Source organism: Ambystoma mexicanum, chromosome 8, assembly GCF_040938575.1.
Source record: "Ambystoma mexicanum isolate Mex_15411 chromosome 8, UKY_AmexF1_1, whole genome shotgun sequence".
In the NCBI taxonomy this organism is placed as follows: domain Eukaryota; kingdom Metazoa; phylum Chordata; class Amphibia; order Caudata; family Ambystomatidae; genus Ambystoma; species Ambystoma mexicanum.
In genome coordinates this window covers 18,711,048-18,731,567 of record NC_090929.1, presented here as the reverse complement: position 1 = coordinate 18,731,567, position 20,520 = coordinate 18,711,048, and the positions used below count along the sequence as shown (strand labels likewise).

The 20,520-nt window shown below is 47.0% G+C and overlaps 1 protein-coding gene across 10 annotated transcripts in view; it reads left to right on the top strand.

Annotated features, from left to right (window-relative positions):
* Positions 1 to 5,673: 5,673 nt before the first annotated feature.
* DNM1 (dynamin 1) overlaps positions 5,674 to 20,520 on the top strand; it is a 1,028,058-nt gene continuing 1,013,211 nt past the window's right edge. For 8 of the 10 annotated variants that reach the window (XM_069609157.1, XM_069609159.1, XM_069609155.1 and 5 more), the window contains exon 1: positions 5,675 to 5,968. In XM_069609157.1, the coding sequence (XP_069465258.1) occupies positions 5,808 to 5,968 (161 nt within the window). In that variant the 5' untranslated portion in view covers positions 5,675 to 5,807. Of the gene's footprint in view, positions 5,969 to 20,520 lie in introns of all 10 variants that reach the window. The other 2 variants (XM_069609151.1, XM_069609156.1) reach the window with 2 other exon arrangements.

Below are 20,520 nucleotides of genomic sequence, written 5' to 3'. Positions count from 1 at the left end.
CTCTATTGGATTGTGATATATTGCATGACGCTATGCTGTGCAGTATTGCAGGGTGCTCTATTGGATTGTGATATATTGCATGACGCTATGGTGTACAGTATTGTAGGGTGCTCTATTGAATTGTGATATATTGCATGGTGCCATGCTGTACAGTATTGTAGGGTGCTCTATTGAATTGTGGTATATTGCATGACACTATGCTGTACAGTAGTGTAGGGTTATCTATTGATTTGTGATATATTGCGTGACACTATGCTGTACAGTATTGTAGGGTGCTCTATTGAATTGTGATATATTGCATGCCACTATGCTGTACAGTATTGCAGGGTGCTCTATTGAATTGTGATATATTGCATGACACTATGCTGTACAGTATTGTAGGGTGGTCTATTGAATTGTGATATATTGCATGCCACTATGCTGTACAGTATTGTAGGTTGCTCTATTGATTTGTGATATATTGCATGCCACTACGCTGTACAATATTGCAGGGTGCTCTATTGAATTGTGATACATTGCATGATATCATGCTGTACCGTATTGTAGGGTGCTCTATTGAATTGTGATTTATTGCATGCCGCTATGCTGTACAGTATTGTAGGGTGCTCTATTGAATTGTGATATATTGTATGGCACTATCCTGTACAGTATTGTAGGGTTATCTATTGAATTGTGATATATTGCATGACACTATGCTGTACAGTATTGTAGGGTGCTCTATTGAATTGTGATATATTGCATGCCACTATGCTGTACAGTATTGCAGGGTGCTCTATTGAATTGTGATATATTGCATGACACTATGCTGTACAGTATTGTAGGGTGGTCTATTGAATTGTGATATATTGCATGCCACTATGCTGTACAGTATTGTAGGTTGCTCTATTGATTTGTGATATATTGCATGCCACTATGCTGTACAATATTGCAGGGTGCTCTATTGAATTGTGATACATTGCATGATATCATGCTGTACAGTATTGTAGGGTGCTCTATTGAATTGTGATTTATTGCATGCCGCTATGCTGTACAGCATTGTAGGGTGCTCTATTGAATTGTAATATATTGCATGTCACTATGCTGTACAGTATTGCAGGGTGCTCTATTGAATTGTGATATATTGCATGTCACTATGCTGTACAATATGGTAGGGTGCTCTATTGAATTGTGATATATTGCATGACACTATGCTGTACAGTATTGTAGGGTGCTCTATCGAATTGTGATATATTGCATGACACTATGCTGTACAGTAATGTAGAGTGCTCTATTGAATTGTGATACATTGTATGACATCATGCTGTATTGTATTGTATGACATCATGCTGTACAGTACTGTAGGGTGCTCTATTGAATTGTGATATATTGCATGACACTATGCTTTACAGTAGTGTAGGGTTATCTATTGATTTGTGATATATTGCGTGACTCTATGCTGTACAGTATTGTAGGGTGCTCTATTGAATTGTGATATATTGCATGCCACTATGCTGTACAGTATTGCAGGGTGTTCTATTGAATTGTGATATATTGTATGGCACTATCCTTTACAGTATTGTAGGGTTATCTATTGAATTGTGATATATTGCATGACACTATGCTGTACAGTATTGTAGGGTGCTCTATTGAATTGTGATATATTGCATGCCACTATGCTGTACAATATTGCAGGGTGCTCTATTGAATTGTGATAGATTGCATGATATCATGCTGTACAGTATTGTAGGGTGCTCTATTGAATTGTGATTTATTGCATGCCGCTATGCTGTACAGTATTGTAGGGTGCTCTATTGAATAGTAATATATTGCATGTCACTATGCTGTACAGTATTGCAGGGTGCTCTATTGAATTGTGATATATTGCATGTCACTATGCTGTACAATATTGTAGGGTGCTCTATTGAATTGTGATATATTGCATGTCACTATGCTGTACAGTATTGTAGGGTGCTCTATTGAATTGTGATATATTGCATGACACTATGCTGTACAGTATTGTAGGGTTATCTATTGATTTGTGATATATTGCATGACACTATGCTGTACAGTATTGTAGGGTGCTCTATTGAATTGTGATATTTTGCATGCCACTATGCTGTACAGTATTGCAGGGTGCTCTATTGAATTGTGATATATTGCATGGTGCCATGCTGTACAGTATTGTAGGATGCTCTATTGAATTGTGATATATTGCATGTCACTATGCTGTACAATATTGTAGGGTGCTCTATTGAATTGTGATATATTGCATGTCACTATGCTGTACAGTATTGTAGGGTGCTCTATTGAATTGTGATATATTGCATGACACTATGCTGTACAGTATTGTAGGGTTATCTATTGATTTGTGATATATTGCATGACACTATGCTGTACAGTATTGTAGGGTGCTCTATTGAATTGTGATATTTTGCATGCCACTATGCTGTACAGTATTGCAGGGTGCTCTATTGAATTGTGATATATTGCATGGTGCCATGCTGTACAGTATTGTAGGGTGCTCTATTGGATTGTGATATATTGCATGACGCTATGCTGTACAGTATTGCAGGGTGCTCTATTGAATTGTGATATATTGCATGGCACTATGCTGTACAGTATTGTAGGGTGCTCTATTGGATTGTGATATATTGCATGACGCTATGCTGTACAGTATTGTAGGATGCTCTATTGTATTGTGATATATTGCATGGTGCCATGCTGTACAGTATTGTAGGGTGCTCTATTGAATTGTGATATATTGCATGTCACTATGCTGTACAATATTGTAGGGTGCTCTATTGAAATGTGATATATTGCATGTCACTATGCTGTACAGTATTGTAGGGTGCTCTATTGAATTGTGATATATTGCATGACACTATGCTGTACAGTATTGTAGGGTTATCTATTGATTTGTGATATATTGCATGACACTATGCTGTACAGTATTGTAGGGTGCTCTATTGAATTGTGATATTTTGCATGCCACTATGCTGTACAGTATTGCAGGGTGCTCTATTGAATTGTGATATATTGCATGGTGCCATGCTGTACAGTATTGTAGGGTGCTCTATTGGATTGTGATATATTGCATGACGCTATGCTGTACAGTATTGCAGGGTGCTCTATTGAATTGTGATATATTGCATGGCACTATGCTGTACAGTATTGTAGGGTGCTCTATTGGATTGTGATATATTGCATGACGCTATGCTGTACAGTATTGTAGGATGCTCTATTGTATTGTGATATATTGCATGGTGCCATGCTGTACAGTATTGTAGGGTGCTCTATTGGATTGTGATATATTGCATGACGCTATGCTGTACAGTATTGTAGGGTGCTCTATTGAATTGTGATATATTGCATGGTGCCATGCTGTACAGTATTGTAGGGTGCTCTATTGAATTGTGGTATATTGCATGACACTATGCTGTACAGTAGTGTAGGGTTATCTATTGATTTGTGATATATTGCGTGACACTATGCTGTACAGTATTGTAGGGTGCTCTATTGAATTGTGATATATTGCATGCCACTATGCTGTACAGTATTGCAGGGTGCTCTATTGAATTGTGATATATTGCATGCCACTATGCTGTACAGTATTGTAGGGTGGTCTATTGAATTGTGATATATTGCATGCCACTATGCTGTACAGTATTGTAGGTTGCTCTATTGATTTGTGATATATTGCATGCCACTATGCTGTACAATATTGCAGGGTGCTCTATTGAATTGTGATACATTGCATGATATCATGCTGTACAGTATTGTAGGGTGCTCTATTGAATTGTGATTTATTGCATGCCGCTATGCTGTACAGTATTGTAGGGTGCTCTATTGAATTGTGATATATTGTATGGAACTATCCTGTACAGTATTGTAGGGTGCTCTATTGAATTGTGATATATTGCATGATATCATGCTGTACAGTATTGTAGGGTGCTCTATTGAATTGTGATTTATTGCATGCCGCTATGCTGTACAGTATTGTAGGGTGCTCTATTGAATTGTGATATATTGTATGGCACTATGCTGTACAGTATTGTAGGGTGCTCTATTGAATTGTGATATATTGCATGACACTATGCTGTACAGTATTGTAGGGTGCTCTATTGAATTGTGGTATATTGCATGACACTATGCTGTACAGTATTGTAGGGTTATCTATTGATTTGTGATATATTGCATGACACTATGCTGTACAGTATTGGAGGGTGCTCTATTGAATTGTGATATATTGCATGACACTATGCTGTACAGTATTGTAGGGTGCTCTATTGAATTGTGATGTATTGCATGCCACTATGCTGTACAGTATTGTAGGGTGGTCTATTGAATTGTGATATATTGCATGCCACTATGCTGTACAGTATTGTAGGGTGCTCTATTGAATTGTGATATATTGCATGCCACTATGCTGTACAATATTGCAGGGTGCTCTATTGAATTGTGATACATTGCATGATATCATGCTGTACAGTATTGTAGGGTGCTCTATTGAATTGTGATTTATTGCATGCCGCTATGCTGTACAGTATTGTAGGGTGCTCTATTGAATTGTGATATATTGTATGGCACTATCCTGTACAGTATTGTAGGGTGCTCTATTGAATTGTGATATATTGCATGATATCATGCTGTACAGTATTGTAGGGTGCTGTATTGAATTGTGATTTATTGCATGCCGCTATGCTGTACAGTATTGTAGGGTGCTCTATTGAATTGTGATATATTGTATGGCACTATGCTGTACAGTATTGTAGGGTGCTCTATTGAATTGTGATATATTGCATGACACTATGCTGTACAGTATTGTAGGGTGCTCTATTGAATTGTGGTATATTGCATGACACTATGCTGTACAGTATTGTAGGGTTATCTATTGATTTGTGATATATTGCATGACACTATGCTGTACAGTATTGTAGGGTGCTCTATTGAATTGTGGTATATTGCATGACACTATGCTGTACAGTAATGTAGGGTTATCTATTGATTTGTGGTATATTGCATGACACTATGCTGTACAGTATTGTAGGGTTATCTATTGATTTGTGATATATTGCATGGTGCCATGCTGTACAGTATTGCAGGGTGCTCTATTGAATTGTGATATATTGCATGGCACTATGCTGTACAGTATTGCAGGGTGCTCTATTGAATTGTGATAGATTGCATGCCACTATGCTGTACAGTATTGCAGGGTGCTCTATTGAATTGTGATATATTGCATGCCACTATGCTGTACAGTATTGCAGGGTGCTCTATTGAATTGTGATGTATTGCAAGCCGCTGTGCTGTGCAGTATTGTAGGGTGCCATTTTGCAGAGTATGGTATTGGTATCTTGCATTGTACTGTATGGACTGAGTGGTTTGTTTGATCTTGACTGTACTGTACTGTGCTGTGACCTTTGCGTGATAAAGTGTGTGGCGCAATTGGTGTTGCACTCTGAGGGGACTGAGTGCAGGTTTGGCACGGCGTGGCTCCGTGCAGAATGCTGTTGTGTGTGTGTGTGTGTGTGTGTGTGTGAGATCTGCAGTGGTGGGGCGAGGGTGGCCTGTGCTGGACTGTAGCAGAGAGGCAGGCAGGCAGGCCGGCCCTCGACTACATCCCCCATGATGCTGCGGCGGTGCAGGGGCGCCCCCTGGCGGCCCGCGCGGGCGCCTGCCGTTTAAATCCCCGGCCGCTCTGGCTGCTGCGGACACAGGAGCCGGGGGAGCCGCAGGAGGAGGCAGCAGCACAGCAGCAGCATAGCAGCAGCATAGCAGCCGCCCCCTCGCCCCCGCACCCCCGCACCCCCGCCGCCACCGCCACCACCATGGGCAACCGAGGCATGGAGGACCTGATCCCCCTGGTGAACCGGCTGCAGGACGCCTTCTCCGCCATCGGGCAGAACGCCGAGCTCGACCTGCCGCAGATCGCCGTGGTGGGCGGCCAGAGCGCCGGCAAGAGCTCCGTGCTCGAGAACTTCGTGGGCAAGTGAGTGATGGGGGAGTGATGGGGCTGCTGTGTCTAGTGATGCGGGGCGGTGGCGGTGCACCCTGAGTGGCAGGTAATGACAGGCGATGCCCCTCGGCCCTCATAATAAAGGCAGCGCGTGCGGGGACTCAGGCTGCCCCCTGGGGTGCCCCCCGGGCCGTGGGGTGGCCCTCGTGTGTGCTCTGCCCTCCCCATAGCGCCCTCGGGTGATGGTCTGCAAGGGCGCCCGCCTGCGGTTTATTCCCATCACAATAAGGCCCGGGCGCCCCTCCCCCATCCGTAGGATGTCCTCAGAATAACCCTCTCGGAATAATGTCCCGATGGTGTCCCCCGGTGCAGGCTGCTCCGGCCAGACTCTGCACCCGAACCCCCTCCCCCCATCCCGCACACAAGGGAAGTGAAGGCAGCAGAGGGGATCCCCACCCCCTCCGCATGCCGTTGCTATGCCTGCCTGCCTGCCTGCCTCCGTGCCCTGCTGTGGGAGGGAGGCCGTGTGTGTTACATGCATCTTGCTGCACTGATGGCCGATGGGCGGCACACAGACCCCCCCCCCCCCCTCCCGGATGCCCGGAGCTATATATAGCCGCTGCCTGCCTGCATCCGTGCGGCAGGCTGCCCCCCACCCACAACCTCCCCCCCCCACACACACACACACGCCGGCGGATGAAGACAGGAGCCCTTCCTGTAGGTCACGGGGCTCCTGTTTATTCTAAGGGGTTGCGGGGGTCCATGCGACGTTTGTATTGCTCTAATTACCCCCAGTCATTAACTTTGATGCACTAGCCCCACTTCCGCTCACAGGCTCGGCAGACGGGGTGGGGGTTTCATGGAGTAGGGTGGGCTCTATCTGTGTGTGATGGGCCGGGGTGTCCCTGTGGGATACCTGATGGACGGAGCAGCGCGGCGCTGCACACACATCTGTGTGTGATGCATGCGCCGATGGGTGGCTGTCCGTGGCCATTGTCCCTCTTGCCCTAGAATAGTCATGTCCGTTCTGGTGGCACCGAAGCTGCGGGTAACCCCGATGCCCCCAATCTGTGCCAGGTTCAATTTTCTATTTCATTTCTCACGTGACCAGCTCACATTTGAAGCCATAAGGCCGACGCGCCCACACCCTCTTCCAAACGAGAAATATGCATCCAGAACCCCCAGATTCAAGGCAGACGCAGGGCCTATCCCGCTAGCTCACACGTGCACACGCAGAGGCATGCGCCCTGGCATATCCGCAGGGTGTATACACACTCGGAATCACACGGATGCGATGCACTGCTGCATACTGTGTACACCGAATGATGCATACCCCCATGCACACAGGCAGGATGTATACACACTCGGAATCACACAGATGCAATGCACTGCTGCATACTGTGTACACCGAATGATGCATACCCCCATGCACACAGGCAGGATGTATACACACTCAGAATCACACAGATGCAATGCACTGCTGCATACTGTGTACACCGAATGATGCATACCCCCATGCACACAGGCAGGATGTATACACACTCAGAATCACACAGATGCAATGCACTGCTGCATACTGTGTACACCGAATGATGCATACCCCCAATGCACACAGGCAGGATGTATACACACTCGGAATCACACGGATGCGATGCACTGCTGCATACTGTCTACACCGAATGATGCGACCTCCATGCACACAGGCACGATGTATACACACTCGGAATCACACAGATGCGATGCACTGCTGCATACTGTGTACACTGAATGATGCTACCTTCATGCACACAGGCAGGATGTATACACACTCTGATCACACAGATGCGATGCACTGCTGCATACTGTGTACACCGAATGATGCGACCTTCATGCACACAGGCAGGATATATACACACTCGGAATCACACGGATGCGATGCACTGCTGCATACTGTGTACACCGAATGATGCGACCTCCATGCACACAGACAGGATATATACACACTCGGAATCACACAGATGCGATGCACTGCTGCATACTTTGTACATCGAATTATGCATACCCCCATGCACACAGACAGGATGTATACACACTTGAAATCACACAGATGCGATTCACTGCTGCATACTGTGTACACCGAATGATGCATACCCCCATGCACACAGACAGGATATATACACACTCGGAATCACACGGATGCAATGCTCTGCTGCATACTGTGTACACTGATGCTACCTCCATGCACACAGGCAGGATGTATACACACTTGGAATCACACAGATGCGATGCACTGCTGCATACTGTGTACACCGAATGATGCATACCCCCATGCACACAGGCAGGATGTATAATCACTTGGAATCACACAGATGCGATGCACTGCTGTATACTGTGTGTACACCGAATGATGCATACCCCCATGCACACAGGCAGGATGTATAATCACTTGGAATCACACAGATGCGATGCACTGCTGCATACTGTGTATACAGAATGATGCATACTTCCATGCACACAGGCAGGATGTATACACACTCGGAATCACACGGATGCAATGCACTGCGTACACACAATGATGCCTACCTCAATGCACATAGGCAGGATGTATACACACTTGGAATCACACGGACACTTTGAACTGCTGCATACTGTGTGCACCGAATGATGCCAACTCCATGCACACAGGCAGGATGTATACACACTCGGAATCACACAGATGCAATGTACCGCTGCATACTGTGTACACCGAATGATGCATCCTTCCATGCACACAGACAGGATGTATACACACTCGAAATCACACAGATGCAATGCACTGCTGCATACTGTGTACACAGAATGATGCGTACCCCCATGCACACAGGCAGGATGTATACACACTTGGAATCACACGGATGCAATGCACTGCTGCATACTGTGTACACAGAATGATGCATACCCCCATGCACACAGGCAGGATGTATACACACTCAGAATCACACAGATGCAATGCACTGCTGCATATTGTGTACACACAATGATGCATACTTCCACGCACACAGGCATGATGTATACACACTTGGAATAATACAGATGGAATGAACTGCTGCATACTGTGTACACAGTTCAAACAAGAAAACCAGTCACACAGCGCCAATAGTTCCATTTTTGGAACTGCTTAAGTTGCAGCAATATTTATTGGACATGGACAGCCTGACACGTATTTCGAGCATCAACGTGCTCTTCTTCTGAGGCTTATATGTGAGAAGGATGTTATCAGATCAATAGTTGGACAAGGCAGGTATGTTATCCTGAAAAACCTGTCAATATGCATAATACTCTTAAGCTTCGCAGTTGTGGCATATACTTGGTGGTCGGCTCGTCAAGGATTGTAATCCCCACACTACAATCCATGCACACAGGCAGGATGCATACACACTCGGAATCCCACGGATATAATAAACTGTTGCATACTGCGTACATAGAATGATGCATACCTCCATGCACACAGGCAGGCTGTATACACACTCGGAATCACACAGAGGCAATTACCTGCTGCATACTATATACACAGAATAATGCATACCTCCATGCTCACAGGCAGGATGTATGAACACTCGTAATCACACGAATGAAAGGAAGTGATGCATACTGTGTACACAGAATGATGCATACCGGCATGCACACAGGCAGGATGTGTACACACTCGGAATCACACGGAGGCAATGAACTGATGCATACTGCGTACATAGAATGATGCATACCCCCATGCACACAGGCAGGCTGTATACAGACTCGGAATCACACAGAGGCAATTAACTGCTGCATACTATATACACAGAAGGAAGCATACCTCTATGCTCACAGGCAGGATGTATACACTCGGAATTTCACTGACGCATACTGGACACAGGATGACGCATACCTCTATGCACACAGACAGAAGGTTTAAATTACTTACCTGTAACTGTTGTTCTCCAGCATGGGGTCTGGCATGGATTCACATGCTCATGAATATTCCCCGTTGTCAGGCTGGGAATCCTCGGTAAAAGAAAAAAGTTTCACTTTCACTTTAAAACTGTATTTCTCCCCTAAACCAATCACTGTCCTCTGGGTCATACTGCCTTCATCCAATGACAGTCCTCTCCCTTAGCTCCACCCCAGTGGCCACCTACAGATTTGGTAAGCACCTAAAGCAGCAGTATGAACCAAGAAGAGCCACAGAGGGGAAGGTGGGAGGGTTTGCATGTGAATCCATGCCAGACCCATGCTGGAGAACAACAGTTACAGTTAAGTAACTTAAACCTTCTCTAGCATGGGGTCTGGCATGGATTCACATGCTCATGAATAACGATTACACAGCAGTACACACATGCACAATCACAGGAGGCGGCAAGGCTCAACAGAAGCAATAAACACTCGCCTCTGGAACAGACTCACCTCAAACAAACAGGTTGTGTAGCACCGCTTGGCCAACTCAGGACTCATCCCTGTTGACGCAGTAGAACCTCGTGAAGGTGTACATGGACCTCCATGTAGCAACCCTGCGGATGTCGAGCAGGGGCAGACCAGAGAGAAACGGTGTTGTTGCTGCTATGGCTCTGGTGGAGTGGGCTCACGACCGGCCTGACAGCAGCCTGCTAGCCAGTCGATGGCAGTGCATGATAAAACCAGAGAGCCAACTGGAGATGGAAGGCTTCAACAAATCCCTTCCCTGATTTACAGGTCCAAAGTTGACGAACAACTGAGAAGTCTTCTGAAACTTCTTTGTTTGTACCATGTAAAATTTCAAGGCATGAGCAACGTCCATGCAAGGCCCTTTCCGGATTCGTAAAGAAGACCGGTAACACCACAGGTTCCTTGATGTGGAATTCCGATGGTGCCTTTGGCATAAAGGTGGGGTGTGTACGCAGTACCACCTTTTGAAACGGTGAAAGACAAGCAAGGCTGCTTGCAAGACAGGGCCTGAATCTCCCCGACCCGCCTGGGCGAGGTGATGACCACAAGGAAAGCCGTCTTCCATGAGAGACACTTGAGTGGGACCTGCTGCATAGGTTCAAAGGGAGCTCCCATGAGCTTAATAAGCACAACATTGAGCTCCTAAGCCGGGGCAGGGGCCTTCACCGGCAGGAAAGCCCTGCACAGTCCATTGAGGAACTCCTTGACGAGCCTGTGAGACCACACGAAGGTCTGCCCAGGGATCTGGTGTACCTGGATATGGCGGTGAGATGCACCTTGATAGAGGCCAAGGAATGTAAATATGGTAAAAGTTGAGGAGCTGTGACATGCAGGGGGTAATCTTCTGAGTCTGGCACCACACAGAGAAACGTTTCCATTTATGTACGTAGCACTTCAATGTTCACGAGGCTCTGGCCCTGGCCAGGATGTCCTTACATTCTGTGGGTAAGGCATAACCTCTAAACTCCAGGGCTGCAGGAGCCATGCCCTCAGGTTCAGAGACTCCGGGTCGTGATGCCGAATCGCTCCCCCTTCTCTGGCGAGAAGGTCCGGGGACAGCGGCAGCCAGATGGACGGGGCCACTGACAGACATAGTAATTATGGATACCAGATATGCCTCCGCCACGCTGGGCCGATAAGTATTATCCTGCAGTGGCACTGTCTGAGTGTGTTGATCACACGTAAGAGGAGTGGAAATGGGGGGAAGGCATACAGGAAAGGTCCCTCCCATGGGAACGAGAATGTGTCCCCAATGCTCCTCGGTTGAGGGAACCTGCTGGTGAACCTTTGGCACTTGGTGTTCGCCGCCATTGAGAAGAGATCAATCTGGGGCTGGCCCCATTTGCTGAACAGAAAATCCACCTGGTCCTGGCGAAGTTCCCACTCATTGCAGGAACGCAGTTCCTTGCTGAGCGAGTCCGCGATGGTGTTCTTGACTCCTGCTAGGTCAAACAGGACAAGGAACATGCATTGACGAACAGCCCAGTACCACAGGTCCTAGGCCTCCTTGGAAAGATCTGATGAGCTTGTTACTGCTTTCGTCGACGATGTTGTCGTCGACTCTGTTGACCTGGCATGCTGTGAGGTCTTAGCCAGCTTTGACGAGTGCTCTCCGGACTTGTCCTTCATTGGCTTATCCGCCGACACACAGAGTTTTGCCAGGCTTGAAGACTTTCTCCTTGAAGAGGACCCTTTTGTTGGTAGGCTCACTGTGGGGGCCAATGGTGAAGGCGATCGACTTTTGCCCAACTCGGGACCCGCATCAACAGCGAAACCCAGCAACACTAGCATTCTGGAGCTTGGCCTTCTCTTGGACCCCCGTGAGTGGGGAGTCCTCAAAGGATCTCGACCTCCTCCCAGAGGTAATTCCCTCCTCAGACCGGCCAGTCCTAGATGAGGCTTGACCCTGCTCTGCGGCTGAGTCAGTCGCCTTGCTCGACTTGAGCCACGCTGACAGTCTGCTGTAGCAGTCTTTTTTGGTTTTCCTCGAAAAACTACGGCACACCTTGCATCCTTCCTCATTGTGGTCCAGATGCAGGTAATATAAGCATTTATGATGTCTATGTTCCACGAAGATGTTTCTTAATCCACACTTTGCGCAGAGTTTGAAGAGGCTTCGACTTTCCTTCTCCTCACTTATGGCTGAAAGGAGCGAAGTAGGCACAAGGCCGGGCCATCTCGAAACTTCGATGACGATCCAAAGGTGGATGAAGATCTTTGCTGATAGCGGATCTCCGCTGTCGGCCTGTGTCCTTCGTTTGTCCAATTCTAACTATTTTGGACAAACATTTTTTTTAAAAATACAAAATTAGCTCAGAGAGCAACTTGAGGACTGCCAACACTGAAGCACATGGTAGATGGCCATCAGGGGTGGAGCTAAGGGAGAGGACTGTCATTGGATGGGGCAGTATGACTCAGATGACGGTGATTGAGGAGAAATACAGTTTTAAAGTGAAAGTGAAACTGTTTTTTCTTTCCCCGAGGATTCCCAGCCTGATGACAGGGAATATTCATGAGCTAATGTGTACGAACAGTCAAGCCGATACTAATACATAACATATGTCATGGTATGTATACAGAGAATGTACGCATCCACGCTTGACGTGTGCATGCAGAATCGCATAAACTCCAGCTAATACAGCTAATACAGTACATCAAGTTGCATATTCAAAGTAGAACGCACACCCCTATACACACGTGTGTGTGTGTGTGTAGTGTATACAGCTCCTGAAATTGCACACAAAGAATCAGAAAAATACAAGCACACATGCTGTGTGCATATAGTTGTGTTCACGCACACACACACACACACACACAGTAGTATCTATTAGCCTAGACGGACTAGGATTCTCACGATCACACAGATGCGCCCACACATGTGTCTATACTGTATGTACACCTCCTTACACAAGTGTACACGCAGAATCAGATCCAACAAGCGCACATGCAATACCCTGTTATTTGTGTGTGTAATACAGACCCCTGCACATGCCATGATATGTAATGTATACCGCCACACACATCTGAACATGTTCCATATCGTAGCATCTTTACATGCAGAGAATCAGCACACAGGTGCCCACACACATGTCCATGAAGGCAGCACGTGGCCCAGTAGTGCTTTCTTCCAACTAGGTCCGCTGTTCTTTTTTTAACTGACATTGTCCATAGTTCATCGCTAAATCCAAACATCTACGAGGGCTGGACGCCCTGTGCTCACCAGGGCAGAAGCAGCATGATGCAGAGAGGAGGGGTGTAAAAGGGACGCCCCCACACCAAGACCACAGTGGGCAGCCCCTGGGGTGACCTGTCAGTGGACGCACACAGTGTTCAGCCCTTACCCCCAATCCCCCTCCCACAAGATCCAGAAAGTGACTTGAAGCCCAGGAGCCATGTCACTGAGAAAGGAGAAGAGCGACGGGGTGAAGGCCCCCCACAAAATCCACAGGACTCCCAACAATAGTTATTTAAGAGCGGAAAGGGCCAGGGGGACAAGGTGAGAAGTCCCTAACAAGAACTAAAGAGAACACCCAGCAGTGTATCGCCAGGAAAGTGTCCACAGGGTTGACGGGTGGGGTGAGGGGCTGTTAATAGAAGTACCCACTTCTTGAGCATCTCTTTGCAAACACACGCATACTCTCCAACCCAAGTTTGATAGTGGCACATCCGTGGTATCCCATCCCTGCTACCTTCACTTTGCACATTATTAAGCTGCTTTCATCTGAAGGGTAGTGTCTGCAATGCCAGGACCCCCACCCAAACTGCACTCACCCACAAGTGGTTGTATGAGCCGTACCCCCAGAAGGTGGGCCTGACACCTTCAATCATGTCTTCAAAGTAGACCACGATGGTCACTACAAAGCCATCCACAATCTACAGGTGTCCTGAGGTTTTCCCAGCCAGGACCCAGGTCCTCGCGGCTTCTTCTGTTCTCCCATTGGTAGCAGACTACAGGCGAAAGCTCTATAGCAAGAGGCAAATTAAGAGCAGAGCTGCTTGGAGTGTGTCTGCAACCTCTAAATCTCTAGATGTTTATTTGTACTACAGCTCCATCAGCCCTAGCCAGCATAGTCAATGGTGAGTGAGGCATCATGGGAGTCATAGCCCAAAACCTCCAGAGAGGCAGAAGCTGCAAACTGCCTGGTTAGAGCAATACTCTTCTCATTAGGAACCAGTTGATCATTATTTTAAACAGAACCATTGTTATTTGCCTTTATATCATCCTATGTATCTCTAAAACGTCCATAATCCAATTAGATAAAATCTCTCTCTCTGATTCAAGTCAGTATTCAAAGAAGTTGTTTTTCTAAGCACATAAATGTACACACAATATAAGAAAACTCACACATTAACAGAATTGTTGAGTAGTTTGCTATGTATAATTATTTGTATTCTCACAGAAGGGAAATAACATTCTGTTTATGGACTGTTTTCTCTGCCACCATTCGTTTGCCCAAGGGCAGAGGCCCTCAGTTCTCTCTGGATCTGAACTCATCCCTTATATTCTTTACAAATGTTTCGGCCCCTCAAATACAGGTCATCATAACATAACATACTATAATTGTGCCTTCAGCGGGACAGAACATAATGTACATAACGCACACATTTCATTACATTCATCTAATTCCAGTGTTTGCTTGTTCTACTTATTCAACTACTGCAGTCGTACCCAATTGTAAAATCCCTGTTGGAACAATGTTGGAACAAGCTTCATCGGAAATGTTTGAGTATTTTTCTTTATGCTGTCCCGTGACTTTATAATTCTTCTTGTTATTATTTAGGGTAATAAAAACCCAGGAATAATCTGTTTCAATGGCCAGTCCTAGGTTGTCACTCAATCCATCAAGACTGTATCCATCTGTTGTGGGATCCATAACGTACCAGGCCCGCTTAATAAGCAATCACCATAGCTTCCATTCTGAGTAAAATACGGGCATCTATCCAACGGGTTAATGTGTATGCAGCTGGTATGATATGATATGGCATTTGTAATGCGCCTATACACAAGTGTTTCAAGGCGTGACGAGGCAGGGAGGGGGGACAAAGGGAGGACAGACAGCGATCTTACTATGCCAGGCGTCATTCAGATCGCGCAAGTGCATGGGCAGAGGGGAAGGGAAAGTGCAAGGGGAAAGGGAGAGGGGAAAGTGCAGTACAGGGGTAGTAGAATAACAGGATAAATAATAAGGGCCAGCTGGTGGCAAGTGCAGGGAAAGTGCAGACAAGTGCTGGGAAGAGGGGCTGTAGGGATACAGAGACAGTCCCGCAGTGCAGGGGTTGCCAAGGGAGGCAGTGCAAGGGGAGAGTGGCTGGGCCAGGGACTGAGATGGGTGAGAGTGTCCCAGTTGCAGATTCAGTGCAGTTTCAGTCAGGAATTTAGCAGGGGAGAGGGGGAGAGAAAGAAGAAGCAAAGAGGAAGGTTTTGAGGTGCTTCCGGAACCGGAGATGGTTCTCCTCAAGTTTCAGGGAGGCAGGAAGGCTGTTCCAGAGGGAGGCCCCTGCCGCGGAGAGGGACCTACCCCCAACTCGTTGCTTGGAGAAGCGGCTGACCCTGAGGGAGTGGGAGGCGGATGAGCGAAGAGCTTGAGAAGGAAGATATTTAGGAAGAGAGAGTTGAAGGTATTTTGGCCCCAGGCCCCAGAAGGCCTTGTGGACAATGCAGAGGGTTTTGAACTTAATCCTCGCATCCACCGGGAGCCAGTGCAGAGATTTCAGTCCTGGAGAGATACAGTCCCTCGGCTTGAGGCCAAGGACAAGTCTCGCAGTCCTGTTCTGGATGAGTTGCAGAAGGCGGAGAGTAGAGGCAGGAAGATTTAGATAGGGGCTGTTACAGTAGTCCAGCTTCGAGAGAACCAGGGCTCTGGAGACAGTGAGCCTCTGGGGGAAGGAGAGGAAAGAAAGAATACCTCTGAGGAGGTGCAGCTGGTAGTGTAACTTCTTAGAGACGTCAGATATGTGAGGAGAGAAGGAGAGTGTGAAGTGGAAGATGACCCCGAGGTGTATTGCCTTGCAGGTAGGAGCAGGAAGAGGGCCAAGAGAGGCGGCGGGCCAGAGAGCTGCAGGGAAGGACGGAGTGGGTTTGCCGATGAGTAGAATCTCAGTCTTACTGGCATTAAGGCAGAGATCATTGGCGGCACACCATTCCTGGATAGCAGACAGACAGTCAGAGATGAGGGAAGGAGAGGAGGAGGCCGAGGGTAGCCTGAAAATGAGCTGGGTATCATCCGCATAGCACTGAAAGTTGGGGCAGAGAGAGGCGATGCGGTGGGCAAGGAGTGCCAGATATTAGTTGAACAGCCAGGGAGAGAGGTTAGATCCCTGGGGGACACCACAGGTAGAGAAAAAGATGTCAGAGGAGGAAGGACCCCAGTTGGACCTGGGAGGGTCGATTGGAGAGGAAAGAGGTCAGCCACGCCAGAGCCTGACCAGTGATACCCAGGTTATCACGGAGACGGTTGAGCAGGATGGCATGGTTGACAGTATCAAAGGCAGAAGAGAGATCGAGCAAAATGAGAACACATGGAGTTTTAGATTCAAGGTTGGAGAGCAGGTCTTTATGGATGTTGAGGAGAGCAGTTTCTGTGCTTCTAGCAGCTCTGAAGCCAGACTGATGGTCATGAAGACAACCAACAGATTCAGCATGGAGATTAAGCTGGGAGATGGCCAATTTCTCCATGAGCTTGCCCTGGAAGGGAGTGATGGAGATTGGGCGATAGTTAGCCGGGCAGGAGGGGTCGGAAGAGGGTTTCTTAAGAAGAGGTTGGTGTCTTGTTTGCCGCTATTGTCGACTAAGTTGAGTTATACGGTCAAACCTAAAATGCCCCAAGCCTTTCAGTGGAAGCGTTCATTCATAACCTCTGAGGTTAGAGTCAACTGCAGGATCTGGGTCGGTTTCTGGATCATTGGCACCTGCTGCCATTCCTATATGTGGTGCCTTGTGTGTTCTTCTGAAACAATCCCTGAACAATTGAGATAGAAGTCTCCACTGGGGATGTAAATAATAATTGGATATTTGGGGTATGCTCAGTGATTAGAATGGGGCATAAGACTTGCAATTGGAACTTCGTGGGTTCCTGTGGAAGAACAACTTAATGTTGGGGTACCCAGCAATTGGTCCTTTTCAGGTTCATGTAGCCAGAGATGTATGATGATCGATTCCCATTGTGGTCACGGTTTCCATAAGTGGTTCTCCATAGGATTAGGTTCCAGTGGCTTCAGGGAGAAGCAGCGGGTAGAACGTGGAGCCGAAGAAGCAGCTGAGCACCACTGAGGATAAACTGTAAAAACTAGACCAGCCAGAGGGTGGTGCATCTTTGGTGGAGCAATGCTGCTGTAGGACTTGAGCAATGGCACTTGCGGAAAAGGGGACACTCCTCAGTGTGAAGTCCCTTTGAGTGGTTGTTCAAGTCATCATTCAGTGTTTGTGTCGGTGCAGGTCTTCAGGGCTCTGTCAGCTGGCGATCACAGTGTGTCTTACCTCCTTGTCATCAGAATCCATATCGCGATAAGGTGTAGCAAGGCTATTTGATAGGAAATGTGTTGGAGCTTGCGACAGGGCTGGTGCTGTTGAGTCCAGGTGTGAGTCTGGCTTGTTCAGTCACTAGACAGAGTTTCATGGTCTGGAGAGATTTCAAAGTTTGCAGATTTAAGCCATGCTTCTTCGCCTCTGGTATTCTGGCCAGCGTCAACTTCCAGGCCCACAGATTCATCTTCCAGGCCCATAGATTCTACCCCATTGTTCTATTGGCAACTGAAGAAGACATTCTACTTTTAAGAGTTTAAGGGGAATTTGGACGTGGGAACCATTTCAATCTCCAACCCAAACACCCTAATGAAACTGGTCTTATCTGGCCATGGCTACTGGGAGACTGACCGAACATGACCATATGTGATCCTATCCATATCTCAGTAGTTCCACACAGAAGCAATGTGTGTCTGTAGGACTCTGCACTGGAGTTTACCCCTTGCTTAAAAGCATAGTGGCTCCCCCTTAGACCAACCAGTGGAGCTCTCCGAGGGAGCAATGCAAGGATACCTGCACAAAGGAAAATGTGATACATGCTGAAACCTGAGGGTGAACCCTGAGGGATGTAGCATATCTTGAGTGTGAGGGAGCATAGGGTATTCCTGTCTCTGGTGAGTCCTTGGATTAACAATTATCAGAAGGTCACATGAATGCAAAGACAAGGCAATAAGCCCTCCGCCAACTCTGCCACTGTATTTAACAAGCTTCTTCCATTGACTGAATCCAAGTGGGCTGTTGAAGAGCAGTTATCCATGTGGCTATTCTTGTCATGAACCACCGTATACGTCCCTTCTAGACTTCGTGGTCTCTGACCCTTAGGGGACTGAACTCTGCAGTACTCCCAACATGGCCGCTGAACACGGAACGCTGTTTGCCAGTCTCTGCGTTGTACGCTCTGCGTTCTACAAAGAAGACACGCCCCCGCGGCCCTGCACGTCTCAACGCTACCGCTTGCTGTAGTCAGACGTGTGCTGCCGTAGTTTGTACAGCGATTACCTCTAATTCCTGGTTCCCGGTCCCCTGAAATTCCTCCTCTTTCATCCTTCCCTTTTTTTCCTCACCTTGCATTCCTGGATTGCCTTCGCACTCGTCTTTCTGAGTGCACTCATTGCCATTTCCTGGACTTCTTCCCGGACATCTGAACGCTTCCTGGAGACGGGTCACGAATTGCACGCTAGAACCCGAGAACTCACGCACAGGGTTATACAAAACCCGAACTGTGCGAAAGAAGACTTCTTCGAAGATCTCAAACCAACAATACAGAAAGGTGAGAAGGGGGAAACCTGTGACAGATTGAGACGCCAACAAACTAATACAGTTACGGAAATGGAGGCTGCAGTTCAAGACCTCATGCGCGGCATGCAGGAGTTAACAACAGAAGTTCAAAATCTTAAAGCCTAAAATGCTGCATTGAAACAACTAGTCCTGTCACGTGACTCCGCGACCAAGGAAAGTGTGTTACTGGGCGGAGAATATAATGGCTCATCAAAGAACCTTCGTGGCTTCCTCGATTCGTGTTTAGTACACTTTACCTTTAAGCCCTACTACTTCTCCACCCCCAGGGCAAAGGTGGGTTTACACATCTGATTTCACATTATGATTTCACATCTTTCCGGGAATGCATTAACTTGGGCTCTTTAACTCCCTTAGTTAATTCGGGTGATGCCCTCCTGGATGACTATGATGGTTTCGTGCGGGTGCTAAAGACCATATTTGATCGCCCAGAACAGATTTACAGTGCCCAAGAACGCTTATTGGACTTCCAACAAGGATCCCAGGATATGCTTACCTATGTAACACGCTTTAAACAACTTGCCAAGGAAGCAAACTAGTCCTCTGAGGCCTGTTTCACCCTCTTTCGAAGAGGATTGAATGAAGAGATAAAAGACGAGCTGGCCAGGGTAGCTCGCCCAGGTTCCTTCCAGGCTCTCATGGATCTCTCCTTACAAATAGAATTTCGTATCCAGGAAGAAAGGCGGAAAAGAAGAAGACTAAAATGCCCTACCAAAAGACCTCCACAAAACCTTCCTCTAGACCTGAGCCTGCTTCTTCCCCGACCACAGACCCAGAACCCATGCAACTAGGAGCCTTCTGCAGACCCATAACTTCGCAAGAAAGGATGCAACGGATTCACACTGGTCTGTGCATGTACTGTGCCTCAGATAAACATCTTGTGAGAGAATGTCCTATAGCCCTTCCACGGTGTTCGGGAAACGCCAGCTCCCGATTATAGATGGAGCACAGCTATGGGAGAGAGATGTTAGCTCCACATCTATTCCATCCTTGAACTCTCCTGGACAAAACAATCTTGTGATTCTGCGGGCCTTTCTATCGCCTTCCAAGAAAGAATCTTATCCCATTCTGGCATTGGTGGATAGTGGGGCCATGGAGATATTCATAGGTCATGATTGGGTCACTACCCATAACATTCCATATGAAACACAAGACATCATGCAACCTGTAGAGGCTATTGATGGAAGACCTCTCTCATCAGGACCCATAACCCTTCAAACCAAAGAGATCCTGCTTTCTATAAACCACCATCAAGAGAGGATCAAATTCGACATCATAAGATCTGCCCATTACCAAATGGTACTGGGTATGCCCTGGTTACAGAAGCACAACCCCAACATCAACTGGGCAG